Raw genomic sequence first — 25,172 nt, 5'->3', positions numbered from 1 at the left:
TTTTTTTTTAATTTTATTAAAGATTTTTATTTATTTATTCATGAGACACAGAAAGAGGCAGAGACATAGGCAAACAGATATATTTGGTAAAATGCCATGTGTACCTTGTAAGTAACTCCATCCCCTCACCCCCCTTAAATCTTCAGGAGAACTACACAAATCACAATATACTTGGTTCTCTGGATTTTTTTGAAAGCCAGTGAAGGGCTGAGTTTTGGATCAAGGTTGGCAAGGATCCAAAACAATGTTCTCTCCTGTAGGAGTTCAGTGCTCAGTAAACGGTAACTGTTGGCAGGCCTATTTACTACAAGTACTTTGGTACACATAGGAATAAGCTACAATGAAGGCCAGAGGGATGGGAGCCAAGTTGTCCTGGGCAGGTCTGTCCTTAATTATACCGTCATTCTTAAATATATGTTCCAGTCAGAGACTTAAGAAAAAGCTTCTGTTTAAATCTCAGGGCCCAGAGGACATTTTATAATCTAGACTCTGGTAAATTCTGTAGACTGGAAGTCTATATGAATTTAAGCTGGATGAGCCTTGTGTTTTATTAAAGAACACTCTGAGAACATAAACCTGTTTGTCTTCACAATAAGCCACTCAACTCCTGATCATAGAATCAAGTTATCCGTGGTGAGAAGTGAATATACCACACGTGCCCGCCCTTTTAGAACTTCCTGATCCAAATGTAAGGCTGAATTTTTTTTTTTTTTTTTTTTTTTATGATAGTCACAGAGAGAGAGAGAGAGGCAGAGACACAGGCAGAGGGAGAAGCAGGCTCCATGCACCGGGAGCCCGACGTGGGATTCGATCCCGGGTCTCCAGGATCGCGCCCTGGGCCAAAGGCAGGTGCCAAACCGCTGCGCCACCCAGGGATCCCGTAAGGCTGATTTCATAAGACTCTCGACATTGGATTGACCCCCAAAATCATCTTTGCTGAGGACCTCTTTTGCTCTTTTCAAACTCCTTGCTCTCATTGCTATTTGCTTTTCTTTTTGCTTTTTAAATCTTAATATTGTTTTCTGATTCAATGTCTTCAGCAACAGTGTAGCAGACAGTAGTACTCTGAACCTGTTATGGGTCTGCCAATGGTTTCAGATTGGCCATGCCCTGCTGACAGATGTTGGAATAGCCCCCAGAAATCCATCTGTGGAGAGTTTGAGGAGCCTCCTGGGAGAGAGGCTCACCTTACACACAGTGGAAAGTCTTAACTCAGGACAAGCTCAGCTCAGGAACAAAGCTTTAGCCTCTAGAGGAGAAGGGTAATTCTTTTTTTTTTTTTAAGATTTTATTTATTTATTTATTTATTTATTTATTTATTTATTTATGAGAGAGAGAGAGAGAGAGAGAGAGAGAGAGAGAGAGGCAGAGATGCAGGCAGAAGGAGAAGCAGTCTCCATGCTGGGAGCCCGACGTGGCACTGGATCCCAGGCCTCCAGGATCACACCCTGGGCTGAGGGAGGCGCTAAACCACTGAGCCACGTGGGCTGCCTGAGAAGGGTAATTCTAAATAGAGCAGGGTTGAACCTCCTCTCCACTACCAAGAACTCAAGTCTATATCCTAGAAAGATGTAGGGTATCTACTATAGCACAGACTGAACGGATGCTCACTAAACGGTTTCCTTTTCTTCCTGGGCTCATACCTTCCTGGCATACATGTTCTGTGTCTGAGTTATGGACAAATAGATGTGGGCAGAAGTGACATATACCACCTCCAGGCCTGGCACATAAAACTTCTTGCATGACTGGGGATGCAAATAATCCAGCGGAGGAATCCAAGGACCTAAGGATGAAGAAAGAAGCCCTAGATGGAAACCCTGAATAACTGGGAGGAATAGAACCCCATTGCTGCCTATCTCTGTTCTCACTTCGACTGTGACATGAGCTCAAGTGAACATTTACCCTCTAAAACCATTGATATTGGGCAGCCTGGGTGGCTCAGCGGTTTAGCCGCCTTCAGCCCAGGGTGTGATCCTGGAAACCTGGGATCCAGTCCCATGTCGGGCTCCCTGCATGGAGCCTGCTTCTCCCTCTGCCTGTGTCTCTGCCTCTCTCTCTCTGTCTCTCATGAATAAATAAATAAAATCTTAAAAAACAAACAAACATTGATATTGTGAGGTTGTTTGTTAAGAGTACTAACCTTGCGCTGATTGACTAAGTAAAAATGGAAAGTTCTGCTTAATGAAAACAATGCATTTGACCCTGAAGAAGAGGCAGCATAGCATTTATATTTTTTCTAATTAAGAAACACAGAAAGAGGTAACCTTCCCTGCCCTGAACAGCTTTGCTAACATACAAAGTGGCATTGACTGCGGAGAGACAGAGGAAGAAGGAGCAGTTTTAAAAGGAAGTAGAAATGGCCAAGAGGCCTGGAAGTCTCAGTGGTACCAAGAGGAAGGGTGGTAGTAGCTGCTTGTGGACACAGTGGTACTGTTTCCAAGAGGAAGCGGTGAAAGCTAGTCAGAGGGTCAGAACCAGCAGAAGTGATGACAACAGTCACAGAATGTTACAGATTAGATGACCAGATGTTTTTTTTTTTTTAAAGCTTTTATTTATTCGTGAGAGACACACAGAAAGAGGCAGAGACACAGGCAGAGGGAGAAGCAGGCTCCCTGCTGTGAGCCCCATGCAGGACTCAGTCCCAGGACCCCAGAATCACACCCTGGGCTGAAGGCAGACGCTCAACCACTGAGCCACCCAGAAGTCCTTACATGACCGGATTTGATCATGAACCCATGTAGGACGCTTAGGGATTCTGAGCAACACTTGGGAGATCACAAAGGTAATCAGAACCAGCTGATATCTGTTCCCTCGACCAAGTATTAGAAAACTTGGAAGGTTGGGGAAGAATATTCCCACTGCAGACCAACATTAGAAAAAGAAAGGGCTCTTCTGGCTTCCCTTATGACTTTTAGAAATAGAATTTCTGCTCTTCATAGCAGGCACGGCAGTCAGCTTAGGCTTTCCGTGGGCAGCTCTCCCCAGCCACTGTTGTGTTACTCCTCAGGGAAGTAAGCCAAGTTGGGAAGTTCAGAAGCCCAGAGTATTTGCATTTTCCGCAGAGACCTCAGTGGGTGTTCCAGCAGTGAAAGAACTCACAGGCTGCCAGGTAACTGGAGAGGAACTCCTGGGTTTTTTCCATGTAAAAGGCAAGGATTTTGATTCATTTGGTGGTCTCTTTGAGTTTTCTTCCTCTCATTGGAAGAAAAGCACATTGAATTTGAGAAACACCGTTCTCAGCCAGAAGTCCTGTGTTAAGATGCAAAAAAATGTGGAAAGTGGAAGCACCTGGGTGGCTCAGCGGTTGAGCCTTTGGTTCAGGTCATGATCCCAGGGTCCTGGGATCAAGTCCAGCATCAGGCTCCCCACAGGAAGCCTGTTTCTCCCTCTGCCTGTGTCTCTGCCTCTCTCTCTCTCTGTATCTCTCATGAATAAACAAACAAAATCTTTTTTTTTTTTTTCAAACAAAATCTTTAAAAAGAAATGTGGAACGTGGAGATTTCTGGAAGGGCCAAGGAAAAAAAGAGGAGGGCCACTTAGGGAGCTGGGAGGCAAGGAGTCCTCAGCAGCTGCTTCCCCTTGAAAATCATCTGGGTAAACCTGGGATAATTATAGAGTGAAAATGTTACAAAGATTAAGCATGGAAAAAGCTGAGGGGCTGGAGATGACATATCTATGGGATGTGTGTACACTCACATGTAGTTATGTGCTTGCACATAAGTATGTATGTTTATCAGTGCTTTTGGTGGCTACACTATGTGAAACAAAATTTTAATCGAACTTTAAACTGTACAATTTTATTTTACTTCCATCACATAAGAATATACCTTTTCACTATGAAAAATGGGACAGATTTCCTCTTTTCTTCCTCTTCTATGTAACCTGGCTGTCCTCTTCTATGTAACCTGCAGTCACCCAGAAACACAAGTTCCTGTTCTTCTGCAGCTGAAACTGACCTATCCTACATCCTGCTCACTTGAAAGTTATTTTCCTCAGTCTCCATATCTCAAGAATGTGTTCCAATTAACTAATCTTATATCAGGCAAGCTACTACTGGCTTCCTGTGACTTGTAGTGCTGCTCCTTCTGAAGATGACCTACATAGATGTAAAATATGGTTTTTAATCATACCTCCAGAGAGGTGACAAACAGTAAAAATTTTAGGTATTATAGAACGTTGGAAGAATAAATGAATAAATTATTAATGCCTTATTATAAAATTTACTATTTGTTATTAAATTGTCAAAATGAATAAATTATTAATAAAAAGAAGAGCTAAGGCTTATAAAACACGGACTAGGTGCCAGGTACCTTCTAACACTCATTCAAAGCACTCTAAGTGCTTTGCATGTATCCATGTAATTCCCAGGACAACTCTGGGGAACAGGAGCTATTTCAACCCCCATTCTGCAGATGAGAAAACTGAGGCAGAGAGAGATTAAGCAAGCAGCCTTAGATCTGGCAGCTAGGAAATGGCAGAGTCAGGATCTGAGCTCAGTGGCCTGTACCAAGACTCTGTGCCCTGTCGGAGTCCCCGGAGTCCCTGACATATTTTCCACCGGCGGGGGGCGGGGGGGAAGAGTGTGATAGGATGGTTTTAAGAGTCTCTTGGTGTGTGCCTATTATAAATAAATAAAAATTAAAAAAAAAAAAAAAGGGATCCCTGGGTGGCGCAGCGGTTTAGTGCCTGCCTTTGGCCCAGGGCACGATCCTGGAGACCCGGGATCGAATCCCACGTTGGGCTCCCGGTGCATGGAGCCTGCTTCTCCCTCTGCCTGTGTCTCTGCCTCTCTCTCTCACTGTGTGCCTATCATAAATAAATAAAAATTAAAAAAAAAAAGAGTCTCTTGGATTACACCCCCAGGGTAGTCCTACTGGTTTCTCATGGGAATGAGGCAGAGTGCAAGACAGAGGTATCTTAGAACTTTTGCTTGATATTAAGTCCCATTATCTTTCTAGATCTGCTTTCTCTTCAGTGAAACAAGGAGGTTGGACTAAAGGGCCTCTAAGACCCACTCCAGCTCTAAAGTAACATCCTTAGCATTCCTGCACTACAATGCTGATCTCTTGGCGCCGGTGGGGAAGAAGCAGGTCGGTTCCTGTTCCTAGACCCTTCGAACTGGAAGCTCCAGGGTAGTGTCCAGTAGATACCTGGAAAGAACTAGCAACACAGCAAGAGGAGGTTCAGAGCTCTAGGAAACCTCGCCCTTTACCCAAGAAACATAAAAATACACTTACTGGGTGCCTGCTGTGTGCCGTGTGTCTGAAACAGGTTATCTCATTTAATCCTTACAGTGAGCCTGTGGACCAGGTAATGTCTCCATTTTAAAAATGCGGCTGAAGCTTAGTCATACCAAGGGACTCGCCCAGGACGGCCCAGCTAGGAAGGGATGCGGGCAGCATTCAAGTCCCGTCTGCCTGACTCCAAAGCCCACGCTCATTTCACAACCGGCGCCTCCTTTAATACCTGCGATCTCATTCCTTTCAAACGGCAAGCCTCCGGGGTAGTTCTTATTTCCCCATTTCGCTGAGCAGGAGCGTGAGAGTCAGAGCGGCGGGTCGGTCCCGAGGGGAGCGCGCACGTGGGCGCGGACGGCGCAGCGGGGGCCGCCCCCGGGCCGCTCCGGCCCGCAGCTCCCACCCGCCAGGTCGCAGCCCCGCGCACCGCCCGCGGCGAACTACACTTCCCGGCAGGACGCGCGCGCGCGCACGCGCACCGGGGCCTCCGCCATGGCGACTGTGCTGTCCAGGGCGCTCAAGCTCCCGGGTAAGGAGCCGCAGCCTCGCGACCACCCCGCCCCCCGCGCGGGCCGGGGGAGCCTGCGAGGCCGGGCTCCGGGGCGCCGCGGGTCGGGGCCTGGCCGCGGCCTAGCGCAGCCTGCAGGCGCACGGAGGCGAGCCGGGGCAGCCCCGCGGGCTGGGGGTCCGTCGCCAGCAGGGGGCGAGAGGGGCGCGCGGCCGGTCGGGGGTCGCGGGCGCGGGGCGAGCCTGGGAGACTCCAGGGAGGGACCGCTGGAGGCGCGCGGGCCGGTGGCCGCGGGCGGGGGCGACCGTCGGAGCGCGCGTGGCCGCCATCCCCAGGGGAGGGCCGGTGAGCCGAGCATCCTTCGCTGAGGAGCGGCGGCCCGCGGGGGCCCGGGGCGGCAGGACAGCGGGCCACCCCGCGGAGCAGCCTCTCCGCTTAGAGACCTCACGTGAGGTAGGTGAGGCAGGTGCTTGCCCCTTCTGGTTTACAGAAGAGGAGAACGAGAGTTACTCGGCCGACTGCCCAGTCCAAGGTCGCGCAGACGGTATTGGAAAAGCCTGGACCAGAACGTCGCGGGGGGGTGGGGGGGGGGAGGGTGTCTTTTGAGTCTAGATCTTGGACTTTTAATTCCTCTTGGCCAGCCTCTGGCTATCGAGGCCGAGCATTTAGGAGGGAGATGATTTGGCACCTGCAAACTGCAGATAAATTGTGGAATATTCTTCTAGGAGGCACTGGTGGTGATGACGACTTCAGAGCTAATTCAGTACTTTGGGCGGCAGCTCCAAGTTTAAAAAAAAAATTTTTTTTTTTTTTCCTCTTAAACCTCCGGAGTGAGACTGTGCTGCTACAAACTTGTTATTTTAATAAAAGTATATTTATTCTGCCCAAATAAAATTTAAAAGTAAAGGCTTTAAAAATGTTATGGTTCTTGGGGCACCTGGGTAGCCCAGTCTGTTAAAGGTCTGCCTTGGGCTCAGGTCGTGGTCCCAGCCTCCTGGGATCAAGCCACATGTCAGGCTCCCCCTGCTCAGCCGAGAGAGCCTGCTGCTTCCTCTCCCTTTCCTGCTCCCCTGCTTGTGTGCACGCGGGCTCTCCTCTCTCTGTCAAATAAATAAATAAGTCTTAAAAAAATAAAAATATTATGGTTCTACCTAAATAAATTTTAAACATTAAGCTATAAACATTTATTTGCTGATAGCTCCAGGTGATAGTGGGAAAAGCAGGTGTTAGTAGGAAAAGCAGTTGCTTTCACTGGCATCATTAGAAAGGGCTAGTTAGGTGTCTGGTGGATATGTAGCATGAGGCTGCAAGGGGATCATAGGGACCTTATTTGCAAGGAGCATCCAGTATGCTACATTGTGCCATGGATGACACTGGGTTGGATATGAATTTGCATTTCTGTCCCCAGACTTCATGACCTCAGACTTTTTTTCCCTCCCCACTAGGCTCATTAGAACTTTGGAAGAAACATTGATGATATCTATCTTGGAATACGTATGTAACATTGGGATGAAGTAGGGGATGTGTCCCTTTATCAGCAGGGTAAAGAGAGGACCTTTTATGTCCTTAGTGTAGGATGATGTTCTTCCCAAGGGGGTAATATCAGACAGATTTAGCTTTATTTTTTCTTTTAGATTCATTTTTTTTTCTTGGCATAGATAATTGTTCTTCTCTAAGGATAGGAATGCAAGAAAACCGCATTAGAAACTCTTGAGCTCTTTTTCGTTTTCACATCCTAAGGCTGTGGCATTATACCTCCCTGGAGTATTCAGTTGCAGTAACTTGGTCAGCTGACAGGGTAGGGAAAGTACAGTCTGGTCCTTGGGCCTGTGTTTGGACAGCATCTTGGGCCTGAACAGAGAGGTATGTTTGATACTTTTTAATGGCCATGTGTTCTTTTCTGTGATGTGGGTTGTATTTTTTTTTATTTGTTTTTGTTTTACTTTTGTCTGCCTCCCCTTTGCCCTTTCTCCCCACTGCCCAAAATGCAATTTTTCACTTTTATATTGGGTAGAAGTTGCTTTCTTACAGCACTTTTTGGATACCCTGTAATTGAGACTGTGAGGCTGCTATCCTGTGTGGGCTACTGTGTTATGTTACTTCAGTTAACATCCTTTCTCTCTCTCTTTTTTTAATTGAAGGCTAGTTGATATATCCTATTAATTTTAGGTGTACAGTGTAATGATTCGATATTTGTATATATTGCAAAGTGCTCACCACTGTGACATCCTCACTATTTCTCTGTATGAGGAAGCAGACTAGAATGGAGTGGCTAAGAGCACGAGACAGCTTTGGGTTCAAGTCTAATCTTTACCAGATTAGTTACTTAATCTCTTTAAGTGTTAGTTTCTTCATGTGTAACAGTACTGTTATTATGGAACTTTCACTATATTCCACATGCTCTACTGCATATTTACCTTATAGGCTTATTTGGCTCAGTAGAAGAAATGGATGTACTGAAGATATTTGTTTCCCTTTGACACATGTTAATTATTCAGTGTTAGCAGTTATTATCATCTTCATTAGCACAATGCCCGTTTATGAACCTTGTACCCAAAGGAAGGCCTGATGTGATCATGAGCTGATGACAGATGTCATCAACCTTGTGAAGAAAGAGCAGTTTCTTGGAGTCTGTTTCGTGGTCTCATATGCTTCCACTAAGCTCAAGATGGAAAAATATTTGGTTCACATGCATACAATGAAGTTAATTAGTAACAGAAGGACAATGTGACATTCATAAAGCAGCCCTTGGAACAACTTATCTTAAGTATATATATATTTTTAGTCCATTTTAAAGTTTGAAGGTCAATCACTGAAGGGAACATCCGAGCACAATATTACTGTAATGATTTGTTTTATTATGTGTAATTTGGAAACATTATATGCTCTTGGATAATCTAATCCATGAGGTGAATTATTTATCTTTAGTTGCAGTAGAGAGTATGGTATAGTGTATGTATAGTGTGTATTATATAATAGTATATACTATAGCATATTTTCCTAAACATTGCATCTCTTTCCTGTTTTCCTCTGTACCATTGTGGGAATGTTATTTAGCAGGCATCCTCAGTCTTCCCAAGAGGAAAAGTGATAGCTATGGAAAGTTCCTTTATATTGATATGTTATGAAAGTGGTATCCTCTCCTTTATTCTTTGAAAACCTTTCACTGAGGGTCACCTGGGTGGCTCAGTTGGTTAAGCATCTGCTTTCAGCTCAGGTCTTGGTCCCAGAGTCCTGGGATCAAGCCCCTCCCTCATCGGGCTCCCTGCTCATCGCAGAGCCTGCTTCTCCCTCTCTCTCTGGCCCTCCCCCTGCTTGTGCTCTTGCTATCTCTCTTTCTCTCTCTCAGATAAATAAATACAGTCTTAAAAACAAAACAAAACAAAACCTTTCATTGATTAAAAATGTGGGTGGTGGCTGAAATCGTTAAAGAGTGCTAAAGTGCCCAGGGCTTTGAAGTGTGGATTTGATGTCCAGCTCCTTAGCATGATCAAAGTTTTAGGCAAATTAGTATGCTTTGTACTTCACAATCACTTCTCTTTCTGTGAATAGATAGCAAAAATATTTGCTTAAGAGTTGTCTGATCAGATTTTGCAGTCTGGAATAATTAAGCTGACGTTTGTTTCTGTAATGTCTGGGAAAATATACTAATTTTTAATAATATATGTTACTGCAGGGAAGCTAGCCTGAGTTTTGTTCCCATCCTTAGTGACTTGACTTGATTTCTTTTTCCTTGGCTTGGGTGCTCATATGGTTCTTTTTTTTTTTTTTTTTTGTCCTTGAAGTTCATTCAGTACCCTTACTGCAATGTGTTTCAATATTGATTGTTCTGTAGGAGTTGTTCTTGGGATTCCTTTGTACCCTTTATTTTACAATTTTAGGTCTTGCTATGTTATGGGAACTTTTTTGGTATAGCTTTTTTCTGTTCTCTTCTTCAGTTCTGCACATACTGGATCACCTTTGCTCTCTCTGTCCATGCCTCCCTAGTCTTTTTAAAAGCTTTGATCTTTTCAGTGGGTGACACACAGCACAGACTTCCATCAAAGCCAGACTGCCTGGATTTGAATCCTTGCACTATGGCTTACTTGCTCTTAAGTAATTACTTAAACTGGGCCAGTTACTTAAACTTCCAAACCTCGTCTTGAAAATGGAGATAATAGTGTATCTAGAGTTGTTATGCAGATTTGTGGAGATAAGACAGTAAAAGGATTTGGAAGAGTGCCTGCAGAGGAAGTGCTTGGAACTGTCAGCCCATGTCAGTTCCATTTTATTTTGCTTGATTTTTCACCAGCCTGTCCTTTCTGTCTCTGACTCTTTTTAGCCACATCTGCTCTCTGCTCATCCCGCTAAGAATATCTTTTCTAAAATTGTTTTATTATTTTCTTCCTTTGTTTTTCTGGGCCCTGCTTGTTTACTTCTGATCATCCCTACTGAGTTGTCATTTCTTCTTGGAAATATTGTATTTTTTCCGTGAGCTCTTATTTCAGAGAAAAACTGTTCTTTAATTTCTTGGATTCCATAGGGAAGCATCTGGTCATTATTTCTTCCATTTCATGGCATCATTTGCCCAGCATTGGTTCCTTGGCAGATTTTGTTTGCAATGTTTTGTTGTGACTTCCTTCTTGAATATTTGTAGAACTTTGTAGTATCTTATAGAATGAGTACTCATGGTGGCTTCTTTCTGATTATAAGTCATATTTAATGGTCAGTTGTTTTACAGCTAGCTCTTGGCTGACATATAGACAGAGGTTAGGGCCAGGGGAGTGAGTGAGGGCAGTTAGAAGCTAGAATTTAATCTAATGGGACCCAGCCTGTCAGAGAGAGAGAGAGATCCCTCTCTTCAGGACTGATTGTGCTACAGCTACTTTTTGTAAGTGCCATGCTGACAGCCTGCTTTTTATAAAGCCTTTCTCATTTAATCTTACCTCCCCTTTGACTCTGTGGTGTTGAGTTGGGCTCATTGATGCCTCTGGGATGCCAGACTTCTATTTCTAAGCAAGAGATAGTGGTTTGGCTATATATCCATGGAAGAAGGGATGGAGGTAGTATAATTTATTGGTTAGGACTGTGGACTGTAATCAAATTGCCTGAGTTTGAATCCTTGCTCTTTTTCTTCCTAGTTCTATGATCTTTTGCAACTTACTTCTCTATGTTTTCATTTTCTTGTTGATACAATGGAATAATAATAATAATACCTGCCTTCCAGGGGCACCTGGGTGGCTCAGTTGGTTAAGCATCTGTCTTTGGCTTGGGTCATGACCCTGGGGTCCTGGGATCCAGCCCTACATTGAGCTCCCTGCTCAGCGGGGAGTCCGCTTCTCCCTCTGCCCCTTCCTTGCTCATGTTCTCTCTCTTAAATAAATAAAATCTTAAAAAAAAAAAAAACAAAAAAAAACTCCCTTCCAGGGTTGTCATGAGGATTAAATGAATTAACATGTAAGTGCTTAGACCAGTGCCCAGAATAGTAGGTAGAGTACTTTTCCGTTACCATCATTGCTATCATCATGGTTGTTGTCATTATTAACTCTGTGAACTGTGCTCATGGTTGGAGACTCAAGACAATGTGCCCACTCTTAACTGTGCTTCTTCAATTGGGTACAAGTTTTGCTGCATTTGACAGTAGTTTTCCATTAATTGTAGTTTCAGAATGTGGCTCTTTTTCTTTTTTTTTCCTATTTTTATTACCTCCTCTCCCTAGTTTTTAGGAAAGACACTGACAGAAATGCCTTCCTTTGCCATCATCAACTGGAAGCAGATAATCTTTTTTTTTTAAAAGCTTTATTTATTTTAGAGAAAGAGAGAAAGAGAGTGGGGGGTGGGCAAGGGGAGAGGGAGAGAACAGAATTTCAAGCAGCCTGCCTGCTGAGCATGGAACCCAGCCCGATGCAGGATTAGGTCACAGGACCCTAGGATCATGACCTGAGACAAAATCAGGAGTCAGATTCTTAATCAACTGAGCCACCCAGGCACCCCTACAAATTATTTTTAGTAAAGATTTTACCAAAAATTAGATTTAGTAAAGATTTTACTAGTTTCTGTAGCATATGCAGCCAAGTTCTCTGCCTGTGATCATGTGTGATATCATAAAAATGCATTTTCTTTAAACTTTTGTTAGCCAGTATTTTAGTAATTATTTTACTTTGTTTTAGACTGGTGTGGTTGTTGCAAGGTGGCAGCTGACTAGTAAGATTGAATTTAAAGTATCTATGCTAAATTTTTCACTTGATGCTAAAAATTCAATTGTACAGTTACATAAGATGGCTTGAGTGTGTGTAGAAAATACTTGGGAGTTCAAATTGAATCAGTTGTGTGGTGTGACTGCCAAGGAAGCTGGCAAGATATTGGGTCACAGATCTTGAATTGTAGTATACCCTCTGTTCTAGGGAGGGCACAGTTCTGCCCTCCCCTGCCCTGATCAGACTGCACCCTGGGGATTGTATCCAGTTCTAAGAACTATACTTTAAGAAGCATTGACATATCATATTGTGTCCAGAGAAGAGTGAACAGGATGTCGAGGATGTCTGTGAGGATGTCTGTCGAGAATATGTGAAAAAAATGCTTCTTCCAGTAATGAGTTGAAAGAGGTGGAAACATTTAACCTGGAGAAGAGAAGGATGGGTGGGCAATTGGGAGAAATAGTGCTAACAATAGTAACAGAAGCTGAAATTTATTTATTTTAGAGAGTGCAAGAGCAGGGGGTTAGGAGGGGCAGAAGGAGAGGGAGAGAGAGAATCCCAAGCAGGCTGCATGCCCATTGTGGAGCTGGACATGGGGCTCGAATTTACAACCCTGAGATCATGACCTGAGCTGAAATCAAAAGTCATTTGCTCAATTGACTGAACCACCCAGGCACTCCTAGAAGCTGAAATTTATTGAGTGCCTCTGTAAGCCAGAAACTAAAGACCATGCATGTTTTCTTATTTAATCCTCAAAAACAATCAGTGAGGTAGGAAAAATAATTATCCTATTTCAGAAATGGGAAGAATTAGGCTTACTAAAGCCAAATTTAATTGAGGTCACATGGTTAATAAGAGATGGAGCCAAGATTTGACTCTTTGTCTGCTTGTAAAGACTTAAATTCTTAAATACCATAGCATATGTTTCTTATGATTGGTATCTTCAAGTTTTGAAGGACTTGCATGTGGAGGAGAGATCCAGAAATTAGAACTAGGTAGAACAGATAATTGGCAAATGCCCAGAAATAGATTTTTTTAAGAAGATTTTATTTATTCATGAGAGAGACAGAGAGAAAGGCAGAGACATATGCAGAGGGAGAAGCAGGCTCCCTATGGGGAGCCTGATGTGGGACTCGATTCCAGGACCCCAGGATCATGACCTGAGCTAAAGGCAGAGGCTCAACCACTGAGCCATCCAGGTGTCCTCCAGAAATAGTTTCTTAAATCAGTGTATGGGACTGCTTTCTGGATTGGAGAGCTGTGAATTCCCTCATTCTGCTTATGTTCAGGTGTATGCTAAGTGACTACTTGGTGGGTGTTTGATTATGTGATCTTCAGCCTCCTCATACCCAGAGATTTGGGGCAGCCATCTACGTTTTCCTCTTTCTCAGATATATTCTTTTTTTTTTTTAATTTAAAAATTTTAAAATTGTGGTAAAATACACATAAAATTTACCATCTTAATTATTTTTAAATGTACAGTTTAATATCGTTAAAGGTATTCACATTGTTGTGCAACCAGTTTCCAGTACTTTTTCATTTTGCAAAGTTGAAACTCTAAAAGATAGCCCCTGCCTTTTGATACTTTGCATTATGTCACTTCACTTGTATGAAAGACCTACATTAGGACCTGTTTTTGCTAACCTAAAGAAATCAGAAGAGGATTTTTGCTTTTATGAAAAATGGCAAAAAGCGAAAATAGCATTCAGCGTTTGTTTTGCATCAAGTCCTCCTACAGATAGTGCTCACCGCCTACCCCCCCAGGCCTCAGCAGTGAGGCCCTGCCCAGCTCCTGGCCCTGGAGCCACACTCAGCATCTCAGCTTCAAGCCGCCAGAGCCTCAAACTGTGTCTGTGAGCATCTGTGTTTTATCTCCATTTATTCTGTGCATCCATTAGCAAGATGTGTCCTGAGGTATCAGAAAGGCCTGGGAGAGGTTATTGCTTGGATCTGGGAAAGCTCAAAAATTTTTCCATGTAAATTAATTTGCTTCTTTGCTTTATAATACTATATTAGCTTAGGAGGAGTTTGATAGGAATGCCCTACTTTTGGATAGTGAGGGAAACCTGTACCTATTAAATAATAACAACTCTCCATTTACCCCTATCCTCAGGCTCCGGAAGCCACATTCTATTTTGTATCTATGATTTTGACTAGTCTGGATAAAAATGTTATATAAGAATCATGTAGTATTTTTCTTCTTGTGATTGGATTATTTCACTTAGCATAATATCTCGTGGCATGTAGTTAGAATTTCTTTACTTTTTAAGGCTGGATAATATTCCACTGGATGTATATACCACAGTTTTGATCCTATCAGTTAATCCTTTTAGTTAAAAAAACTTAAAAAAAGTTATGATTAATATTATTACAGCAGTCTGGGGTTGTGTTTGCAAATTATTATAACTAAAGTTATATGGGCAGTTAGAGAGCAGTGTATCCTAATTAATAAAATAATTTGGTTCATAGAGTAGATATATAAAATATAGGAGCTTAGCTTGAACCTGTACTGATTTTACGGCATATCCTGGAAGTACTATTTTGAATTAAATTCCTAATAATTGGACTACCTTCTTACAATTTGTGCCTTTAAAAATCAAATCCAATATTTTTTGAATAAAATGAATAGCTTTGAAAGGGAAAATACATAGAAATTTCTAGTTAATAGAATGCCAATTTTCTCAGTACCTTCTGTTTTTTTTTTGTAAAATACTTAATGTTATAAAATATTTCTGTGTAATATTTATTTTTAATTATGTATCTATTGACTTTCTATGTACCCAGCATGAAGCTTTACACTAAAGATTTTACTTCCCATATTAGTTTCCATATAGTGTTTTATTGCTTCATTTTATGTCTTGAGTAAACAAGGCATAATATATGAAGTGATATCACCAAGATAACAGTGACTAGAGGCAGAGATTGACATCAAGAATTCTTCTTTTTTCCTTTTTAATTAGTTGGGTTGTGCTTTATTTTTTATATTTCTGCATAATAAAAGATTTAATAATAGAGTTTATATTAGTATTGCTTACCATATAATTTCCAAAACCAGAAATTTTTTCTTGGTTTTTGCTTGGTTATAGCATGAACAAAAGGCACAAGATTATTCAGTCACTGGCAGAGAGAGCCAAGGATAGGCTTGGGAGGAGGTGTGCTTAAGTTCTCCTGTAATCTTCACTTCTTAGCCACCCTAAATAAGTGTGTTTAAGTAAAAACAGGGTGCTGGTTGTGTAAGCAGCTTTGAGACAAGTCCTTTACCTCTGCCTTCCTGCTTGATCCCTCCCCTCCTAGAATACTTAGGATAGCATTTTTAAAGGTAAACACTGTTTACTGAAACATGTACTGACAGGGCATTAGAATCATAGGAAGCTCAGAAGTGAGTTTTTAGTAAGAAGTCTCCAGGTAATGTTTAGTGTTCAACTTTCTAAGTTATTTCCATGGAGACAATTGAGAAGCCACAAATATCCAACTGTGAGAAGCAGTGTATAGAGAACAACTATTCTAAGGTTTAGGCAAGTTCCAGGAAAGATTGGAACATCACAGATCTAAGAAAAATCAAAGGAAACATGCCCATTAGGCATATGGAAGGTTGATATAAGAGCCATGTCTTTTTCATTAGTGAGATTCACACAAATTAAGAGAGGCACTTTTTTTTTTTTCCAAACTAAAAAGGTATCTAATTTTCTTAAGCTCACGAAAGCAATAATTCTAGAACACTGATTTTGTTTTTCCTCTCACTCTTTTCCTTACCCATGGCCATCAAGATCTAAAACTTATAAAACGTAATTTGTTTTGTTTCTGTGTGTTCTTTTAGGTGTCCACAGTTGCCATGTAGTTGGTAATGGTTTCTCCTTCCTAGTTTGCCCTGACACTGTGTCTTTTCTGTGTTTCAGGGAAAAAGAGCCCAGACCTAGGGGAGTACGATCCCCTTACACAGGCTGATAGTGACGAGAGCGAGGATGATCTTGTGCTCAACTTGCAGCAGAAGAATGGAGGGGTTAAAAATGGAAAGAGCCCTCTGGGAGAAGTGCCAGAGCCTGACTCAGATGCTGAGGCCGTGGGGGCTGCAAAGCCACATCTTTCGGAGGTCACCACAGAGGGGTACCCCTCGGAGCCCCTCGGAGGCCTGGAGCAAAAGGCAACCTCTTCCATCGTGTCTTACGTGCGCACATCTGTCTTTCTGCTAACTTTGGTCATCTCCATGATCCTGGTGCTCGTATGTGCTTTCCTGATCCCCTGTCCCCCTAGAGATCTGCACAGCACTTGGAGCCACCACCTGAGCCCCCAGGGAGGTGAGTTGCAGGATTTCTCTCCCTAATTCTGTAAAAACCTTATGTTTACATGTAATCTTGTAAAACTTCTGATTATGTTGAAAATTCCCTCCAGGTTTTTACAAATAAATGTGTGTTGTATAGCATCTCTTTCCTGTGTGTGGAGGTGGGTAGGAGGTTAAGATTGGAAATAAAACAAAAAGATAGATTGATACAGCTCCAGAAACTTGGGAAGATCACTGCTCTGTTGTGTTTCTATTGGCGTTGGGCTTAATTAGATGCAGGAAAGACAGAACATTGGTTTGCTGGGTCCCTGCACTGCCGCCAACACTGTATTATGGGAGAGCAAAGCTGTGGGACAGGCTGTTTACTGAGAAAAGTAGGGCTCAAGTCCTGGCCAGACCAGAGGCCAGGGCTTTTGTAGGACCTTCAAGCATTTGTCGATTATAGGAGCCTGGCCAGTTTGAATTTTAAAATAATTTCTTTTCAAGTAAAAAAAAATGACTTGCTTTCTTGCAGTAAGTTTTGTTTCTTGCTCCTAATGATTGGGGTGGTGCCACCCAAGTAGTTCTAACTATTTTGTCTCATTCTGGAGCAGGTTTCTTTAGAATGCTTGCTCTGGTCCAAGAATGGGGATTCCATCTCCGATGTCAGTGCCGACCAGTTTTGTTTTTTATAAACTTCATCGGGGTGAAGGGGTTCAGAACATAACACCTGAAAATATGTCACTTTGGCACATTGTTTGAGTCGAAGGCACATGAATAACAGCAGATTCAGGAAGGGCACTCTGACCTTGACCTTTAATTCTTCCTGGAAGCAGGAGATGAAACTCCCATGTGCAAGATGCCCTCCAATACCAGGAGGACAGAAACATTCTTATCAACAGAGACTGGGAGTTGAGGCCGAGGGGAATCTGTTAAAACAGACCTTGTTAAAATAACTCATCTTCCTGTAGTCTCCTTGCAACCCATTGGTTCACTTTTCAGGGCTGCCGCTCATCGTTCAACAGGTACAGAAGCACTGAGGCCTCACCACTTCTGCTCCAGGCCTTTATCTTTCTGTGGGGGCTCCTGTGGACTTAGGAAATCTCATTAAATAAACTTTGCATGCTTCCCTCTTGTTAATCTGTATTATTAATCAGTTATCTCGTTATCCGTCCTAGCTAGAAACCCGAAGGGGGTAGAGGAGAAATCGTCCCTCCCCTACAGTCCTCCCAGACCCCAACATCATCTTGATTTACCTCTGACGCTCCCCTGATCCTAGTTGATTTAGCTTCTGATGAGTTCTGGGTTCTCACTGTTAGTTTCTCTCAAGGTGAAACTAAGTAGATGTGACTTATGATATGTTCCCATGACATAGTATATGTCTCCCTCTCTTCCTTCCTTTTTTGATGGCTCTCAGTGAGCTCTTATATTTGTATATGATATAAAGACTAGGAACAAATTGTTAACATATCCACCACTTAGTTTAAGGAATAGGACATTGGGGTACTTGGGTAGCACAGTGGGTTAAGCATCAGGCTCTTGATTTCAGCTTAGGTCATGATCTCAGGGTCATGGGATTGAGCCCTGTGTTGGGCCCCATGCTCACTGGGGAGTCTGTTTCAGGACTTCTCTCTCCCTCTGTCCTTCCCTCTCACTCTCCCTCCCTCTCTCTCTCTCTCTCTCAAATAAATAAATCTTAAAGAAAAAAAAGAAATAGGCCATTATAAAGACCTTTGAAACCCCCATGTGTCCCTCCTCGCCAAAGCCACCTCTTCCTGCCAGAGTTCTACTGTCCTGAATTTTGTGTCATTATTTCTTTACTTTTTGTTGAAGTTTTACCATATGGTAAAATAATTTTGCCTGCTTTGAATTTTATATAAATTTAATTAAGCAGTCTTCTGTGACTTGCTTTTTGTTTAGCATGTTTTTAAAAGTATTTTTTGAGATTCGTCAAGATTGATGCACTGTGACTAGAGTTTATTCCTTTTTACCACTGTCTCATTTCCCATGATATGAATATCCCATGATTTATTGATCCATTTTACTGTTGATAAACATTTAGGTAGCTTCTGTTTTTAAAAAAATAAATAATACTGTTAAGGTTCTTATGATGCAGTGTATAAGAATTTCTCTAGGGCGTTAAATTACAACTGGTATTGCTAGGTCATAGCGTGTGTGTCATAGGTCCTAGTAGTTTATGTTAAATTATTGTCCATAGTGGTTATACCAGCTACTCCCACCAGCCTCTTATGAGTTCTCTCCAAATTTGGCAGGCATCCTCTGACTCTACACTGTTGAGGGGCAGGATAGCACTGTTTACCTTGTCACTGCCCAGGCTGGAAGTCTGGGCTCACTGCCAGGCCTCTGCTACCACTAGTCTAGTGGGGGTGGGGGCTGCATCATTACTGCTGGGTGGGGTGGAATTCTAGGCTCCCTTATGTGTAGAGGGCCCTAGGCGGGGATGAAAGTCCTGACTCCCCCACCTGGCCTTCTCTGACATGACCTTGGTTGAGAGGTGGAGGGGTACCCTGTTTTATAGCTGGGCAAGGGTGGAAATCTAGGCTCCTATTTAGCCTTTGTTATGGGAGTAGGGGTGGGGCCATAGTTCTATCTGTGTGGTGTTTGGTTGGAGTAGAACCTTTATCATCTAAAACCTTTCTGTCTTGCTGTAGTGTTCCTTTTTTGGACCTTTGGCTAGGGGAGTCAACTTTTCTTGGGCCTTTTTTGGGCTGTACCTGTTGGCATTTCTGGGTTGCCAGCTTCTGTAGCACCTTGTCTGGGACATATGAGGCCAAAAGAAAACCCAGGGGAGTCATCACCTTGTCATCTTTAGGCTCTAATCCCTGGCCAGTCTACCTTCTCTCCACCTTCTAGAATAGTCTTAAGTTTTTTTTCTCTCTAATATGCAGGGAATTTACGTGTACTTAGAGGAACAGGCAGAGGAAATTGTGTATATGTTCTTATTTAGGAACTGGGAGTCTGCCTGGTTTTTATAGAGCTGCTAGCTGTGCTATGTGTCTCTTCCCTTTCTAACCCAGAGCAGAGAACTGGTTTGTGGTGACTTAATTCAAGCTTTTTTTTTTTTTTTTTTTATGTGTTTATCAGGTGGGGACCTGTCTCCATTGGAATTGGCTGATGTGAATGGAGATGGCCTGCGTGATGTACTTCTCTCCTTTGTAGCTTCAAGGAATGGGAGTGCAATCGGTAAGAGACATACATGTCTTTTAGAGGCTGCTACAGGAGAAGCTTATTGATTGGAGGGGCTGTGAGCTAAGAGAAAACATCAGAGTTGTCTCTTGAAGGGCACTGTAGAAAGGGATCTGGAGTGAATAGTTATCATGGGTCTGTCATACGTGACAAACTTTATCAGTAAGCTCCTGCATGTAAGTAAAGTTCATTTGAAGAAATAATGGAGAGGGGCACTTGGATGGCTCAGTGGTTAAGTGTCTGCCTTTGGCTCAGGTCATGATCTCAAGTCCTACCTCTCCCCCTTGTGCTCTCTCACTCACTCTATTTCTCTCTCTGTCAAATAAAATATTTGAGATTTGTAGCTGGAAGGAACTTTTGTGGTTACCAGTCCTGTGAAGAAATAGAGATCCAGAGAAGTGACTCGTCCACACACTTGTTATGAATAGCATTGGTTCTTAGGGTTCTTGAGTTTTTCCCATCCAATTTTCCATTGCTTCTTCAATTATAGGAAGTGTTGACACAATCCTACCTTCCCATCCCCAGTAGAAAGCTTCATGTTCATGTTTTTAAATATTTTTATACATACTGGTGGCCAGGTACTTTCTTTTTACTCCTTCTGTTTACTCCTCTCTCTCTGTTCTCCATCCTCTGTCTGCTTTGGAAGGTTGGCCAGTATTCATTTTGTCAACAGTCTCCCTTACCTCCAACTTCCAGTTAGGTTTGGCCAGTAGGGAGCACAGGCAAGAAATTGGAGGAAAGGAAGAGAGTGAGGAGAGGGTTTTTATTCCCTTGGCTACCTCCCCACTAGTGACCTCAGGCTGGCTACATCCTTGATCATAGTCACATCCTCTCTTAAGGTGGTCTTATTAGGACTTTCTTTTTCTAGATTCCAAGAATTGGTTCCTCTCCTATCTCTTTGGGCCTAGGAGTGATTACAGTTCTCACAGACTATACTATCCTCATGATTTTTCTACACCCTGACCACATCTTTATAAATTATCTCTTATTAGACCTATATAACTTAACCTAATTGAGTGTGCTGATATACATCAACTGCAAAAAAAAAAAAAAAAAAAAAAGGTTGCATTTTCAACATAGGTACATGGGGGCTTCCAGTTTGTCATGCTGCATCCATTAAAGTAGATTCAACCTTACAATCTGTAAACTGATACAGTAACTCTGGTTTGAGGCTGAGGATACCCTCATCACAACTTTTTAATCATCCAGGCCCTGGGATAAACATCTAGGTATGTTTCAGAGAATTCTAGGCTGCCTGCTTCTCTGATGTTATTAGAAATACCTTTCTGAGTCTTGTGTAATATGTGGAAGCAATTTAGAAATGGATACAGAGAGGCCTTCAGCTTAGAAGGTTGGTTTTTGACTTTAATTAGTTTTATATGATTGAAAATTAATTACATTTTTTTTTCTGCCTTTGATTAGCCTTTGAAGTAAAAAATTTCCCCATCCACTTTTAGATTTGGAGGTTTTTTGTTTTTTTTTTAGTCATTTAGTATTTGACACAGTTTGCTATGTATGAGAACTCATAGGACAAGGCCATGATTTTGGACACAATATGGACCAGCCTGATTTGGTTACAGATTATAAAAATAATAGAGTTAGCATATGGTACTTCCTGTATGCTATGCACTAGTGTAAGTACATATGTTACAAATGAATTTATACCTCAACATAATCCTGTGGGGTAGACTAATTTTATTATCCTTCATTTGCAGATGAGGAAACTGAGACATAGGGAGGTTAAGGAACTTGCTCAAAGTTCCACACCTGATAAGTGGTAGAACTGGGATCCAAATGGTGTAGCTGATAGACTGTCTCTGGAGTTCGTGTCCTTGGTCTTCCCAGACATTCTTGGAAAAATACTGAGGCTGTATTACCTGATTCCATGGGACTCTAGACCTACTGATCACTGCTAAGTTGTAATCCTCAGGTTTATTTTCAAAATATTTATTTTTTCTGCTTTCAGGGAGCACTTGCTAGCAATGATTAGAATTCAGGTATTTCTTTGCTCCCTGCTCTGTAGATGTTCTAGATCAGTTTCACTTTTCTGAGCATGCCTCTCTTGATTTTTTTTTTTTTTTTTGGTTCTCAACAGTGACTTTCCCATATTCTGGATTTTGCTCCTGTCTTTTTTTCAGCAAATGATTGGTTGCTGAATATGCTAGGTGCTTTGTTTGCACTAGGATACAGAAATCAGTGTGATAGTCTTTATCCTTTAGGACAGGACTATTTAGTGGGAGCCGAGGTGACAGGTAACCAAGTGTGCTGGGAGAGATGTGTAAGATGCACACAAGGTGGCATTCAGGACATCCACAGCATCTCCTCTAACCTGAGAAATGTGTTGAGCAGGTATGATAGGTACTCCGTTGTTCAGACTTGGTATCAGGAATATGGGAGGCTGTGGAATACACAGGTGCGACTTGCTGCCTTAGCACCATTTACTTTTGGTTTTCTGGCCTCCTGCTCACCTGTACTGTGTATCTTCTCTGCCTCTTTTCCTTTCTTGTGCTCTTGTGTGCTTTTAGGTGTCTCAAAGCCAGCTGCCATTCTTGTGTGCCTTTCGGGGATGAATGGCAGCACACTCTGGTCGAGTCCCCTCCCCGAGGAGGCCCGAGATATTACATGTTTGGATCTGATGCCAGGAAACGTGGCTGAAACCATCTGCCTTGTGACAGGGACGCATAAGATGTTCAGTGCATTCAATGCGACATCAGGTAAAGATCATTACATGAAAGTCTCTGCTCCAGTGAGCCATAGTCTTGGATCAGAGCAATCTTATATGGAAGGGACCTTTCCACTCTCACATGGTGGAAAATCTGATTTTACTGTTTTGGAAGGTGGATATTAAGGTAAACAGAGAGGATTTGAATAGGTTGAGTAATAGATCTACAGTTAAACCTGTTTGGTGATAGGATGGGGCTAAACTGAGTTACCCAAACAGAAACTACCCTGAGGCTTTTGGTTTCTAAGTAGTCCTCTCACTCTGTACAAAAGAAGCAGAGCTTTGGTTCTTCATATTTGATATAAATGGGGTTCATGTGTAAACTTGGTGATTAACCACTTAAAAAGGGTCCGGGAAGAAACTAAGATTTGTTGATATGTGTTGACTTGGCCTTTTAACTTCTTATTATATATAGACATCCATGATATGAGGAATGAAAAAGAATCAAATATAATGAAGGCCCCTGACAACACCATAAATGTACTGCTTGTTAACACTTTGGACTTGACCGGAGCTGAATACATAATAACCTTCCCAGTTTTAGAGATTGGAGTTTGGTAGTGGGGTAATTCTGAGTGAAAAAAAAATTGAAATGTGAGTTAACTCCAGAACTGAAGTCATTTTAAAGACTTCCTATGATTTTCCTGCTTATATAAACATGTAGAAGGAGAGAGAGTTGGTCTGGTTGGCTCCCCTGGCTGGTTCCTTCATAATTGTAATAATCTCTAACAAATCAGTTCCTCTGCCCCAGACAAGTGGGCTCCTCATTCTTGGAGAGACTTCAGCACCTCCATTTTATTTAAAAAACTTAGGTGTGAAGTTACCACATGGGTTTATTAATTAGATACTTGAGGATTTCAGCTCCCTTCATCCCCAGTAAGTTAAAAACTAAAAGAAAAGGTAAGGAGTTATTGTCATTTGTCCATTGAGTTTCTCTTTTCTGAACTAGGAGCATTGCATCTACCTTTTCCAGAGGCCGAAAACTGTAATTGTTATCAGCCTATTTGTCCTTCCCTAGGGAAAGCCATTTGGACTTTAAACCCAAACTATTTATCCAATGGTACCCTGGCTGCCCCAGGGGTGGTGCTGCCGGACTTGGATGAAGATGGCATTAGAGATCTTGTCATTCTGGCCATTGGGGAATTACAGGTATGCTCCATGTTAAATGGTCTCTGTTTCTCATAGGAATTGCTTCAACTTCAGTCAGTTCCTAGTTATTATTATAGATGCTGCTTGAAACCTTTTTACAAGGGCTTAGGTTTAAGCAAATTCTCTTTTGGAGATTATTTTTTTAATACTTTATTTACTATTAGAGAGCAAGCATGAGACAGAGACAGACAAATAGGGAGGAGTAGAGGGAGAAGCAAACTCCCCGCTGAGCAGGGAGCCCGATGCAGAACTTGATCCTAGGAGCATGACCTGAGCTGAAGGCAGATGCGCAACCAACTGAGCCATTCAGGCGCCCAACTGAGCCACCCAGGCGCCTCTTTGGGAGATTTAATGAATAAATTGCCATCATGAACTCATTTTCCCGGCAGTCTCATTATGTTCCCATTGATTATGGCATAGTGGAGCTTTGGAGCCAGATAGGTCTGTGTTTAAATTCCTGCTCTACTGTAGCTCTGTGGCCTTGGGCAAGCCATGGAATCCTCCAAGCCCTGGACATGGGAATGTTATATCTACTTACAGGGTTGTTGTTAAAGTTGGAGCTAACATATTTGAAGTGCCTTATTTTATTTTTTTACTATGTGTGTATTGTTATGTATACTTGACTTTTATATAGAACAATAAAGACAGTTCATAAAATATATATATAGACAACATTACAAGCTGAATAGGTAATAACAACAATGACCTAAGAAAGACTAATTCTAACACAGGCTGTGACAGTACAGTCTTTGAACCTAGTACGCTGGTCCTTAAATTATGGTCCTTGATTATGCTTTCTGGAGCTCCAGTGTACTGGAACTTGTTATTCTGTGCATGGATAAAATAATAGTAATTTTCCTTCCTGAATCACAGGAAAGAATATATTAGTGACCAGATTTATCTCAGTTTTAAGTTTTTACTCCTAACACTTTTCTTTGAGCTTGTGTCAAAGTTCCCTTAAGACTTTTTCTTAGACTTCCTATGTGAGTTTGCCAGGAAATGCTTGTGGATGAAAGAATTGAATAATCAGCAAATAATATTTGTGGAAAAATGTGGATGTAGATCATTTTGCTTTATTTGATAACTTATTTAATTTTAAGAGACCTTGTGTTTGCTGTTGTGATTTTTGCAATCCATGTACATGGGGTAGAGTTTTAAAAGCTGCAAGTAAAATTATTTAGAATAGAACGAAATCAGTGTTTTATAATTTTCTGCCAAGAGCACCATAAATGAACTGAAAGTGCTTCCCCAATCATAGGTTTTGAGGTGCACTGCTCTAGTACATCTGGTGATATACTTTATAAGATGAGAACAAAGAAGGAAGGTACATTTCTGAAGTCTAGTTAGTGTTAAGGTGTTTTCTGTTAGTTTTCCTTCCACTAGCTAGTTGATCTCAAAGTAGATTGAACCAAAAACCTTTATTTATATAATCCTTTTTTATTCCAGTCATTGTGAATAAAGAGACCAGGGTCTAGGGAAAATTTCAGTAACTATGTCCATCAGGGAGTGATTATCTGAAGGTCCCAAAGTGGAAAATATGGGGAGTTTGTTTTTAAGAGTTTAATGAAGTATGGTTAGCAGAGGCATAATAAGAAATTGAACAAGTTTATATATCCTGAGCAAGTTTAAAAATCTTGGTCTTCATACTCTAGTTGGCTTCTTAGCCAGTGGTGGTTGATAGACTAGAGGTTCAGGCTTTTATGGACCCTCCACAATGAGGCAGCCTCTGTGGAGGAATTGGCTTATTGCCTACTCCATGCCTTTTTTTTTTTTTGGTCCTAACTAAACAGCAAAAAAGTATACTATCCAACTTGCCTCACAGAATTTACTTATTTTCACATAGTATAGAGAAATGAATAGTCCCCTTTCTGTCTGAAAAGTGGTAGTACTAGAAAAATCTTAGAGAAGCGATGGG

The 25,172-nt window shown here is 41.9% G+C and overlaps 1 protein-coding gene across 2 annotated transcripts in view; it reads left to right on the top strand.

The window, feature by feature from the left end:
- Positions 1-5,527: 5,527 nt before the first annotated feature.
- The window catches only part of FAM234B (family with sequence similarity 234 member B), a 35,612-nt gene continuing 15,967 nt past the window's right edge, over positions 5,528-25,172 (top strand). Inside the window, exons 1-5 of one of the 2 annotated variants that reach the window (XM_077871004.1) lie at positions 5,528-5,766; positions 15,818-16,216; positions 19,285-19,383; positions 21,912-22,100; positions 23,127-23,257. In XM_077871004.1, coding sequence (XP_077727130.1) covers positions 5,730-5,766; positions 15,818-16,216; positions 19,285-19,383; positions 21,912-22,100; positions 23,127-23,257 — 855 coding nt within the window. In that variant the 5' untranslated portion in view covers positions 5,528-5,729. The remainder of the gene's footprint in view (positions 5,767-15,817; positions 16,217-19,284; positions 19,384-21,911; positions 22,101-23,126; positions 23,258-25,172) is intronic. The other variant, XR_013364282.1, reaches the window with a different exon arrangement.

Source organism: Canis aureus, chromosome 25 (assembly GCF_053574225.1).
Source record: "Canis aureus isolate CA01 chromosome 25, VMU_Caureus_v.1.0, whole genome shotgun sequence".
NCBI classification, from domain to species: domain Eukaryota; kingdom Metazoa; phylum Chordata; class Mammalia; order Carnivora; family Canidae; genus Canis; species Canis aureus.
Note: the sequence above shows the minus strand (reverse complement) of the source record. Positions and strands in the feature narration are given on the sequence as shown.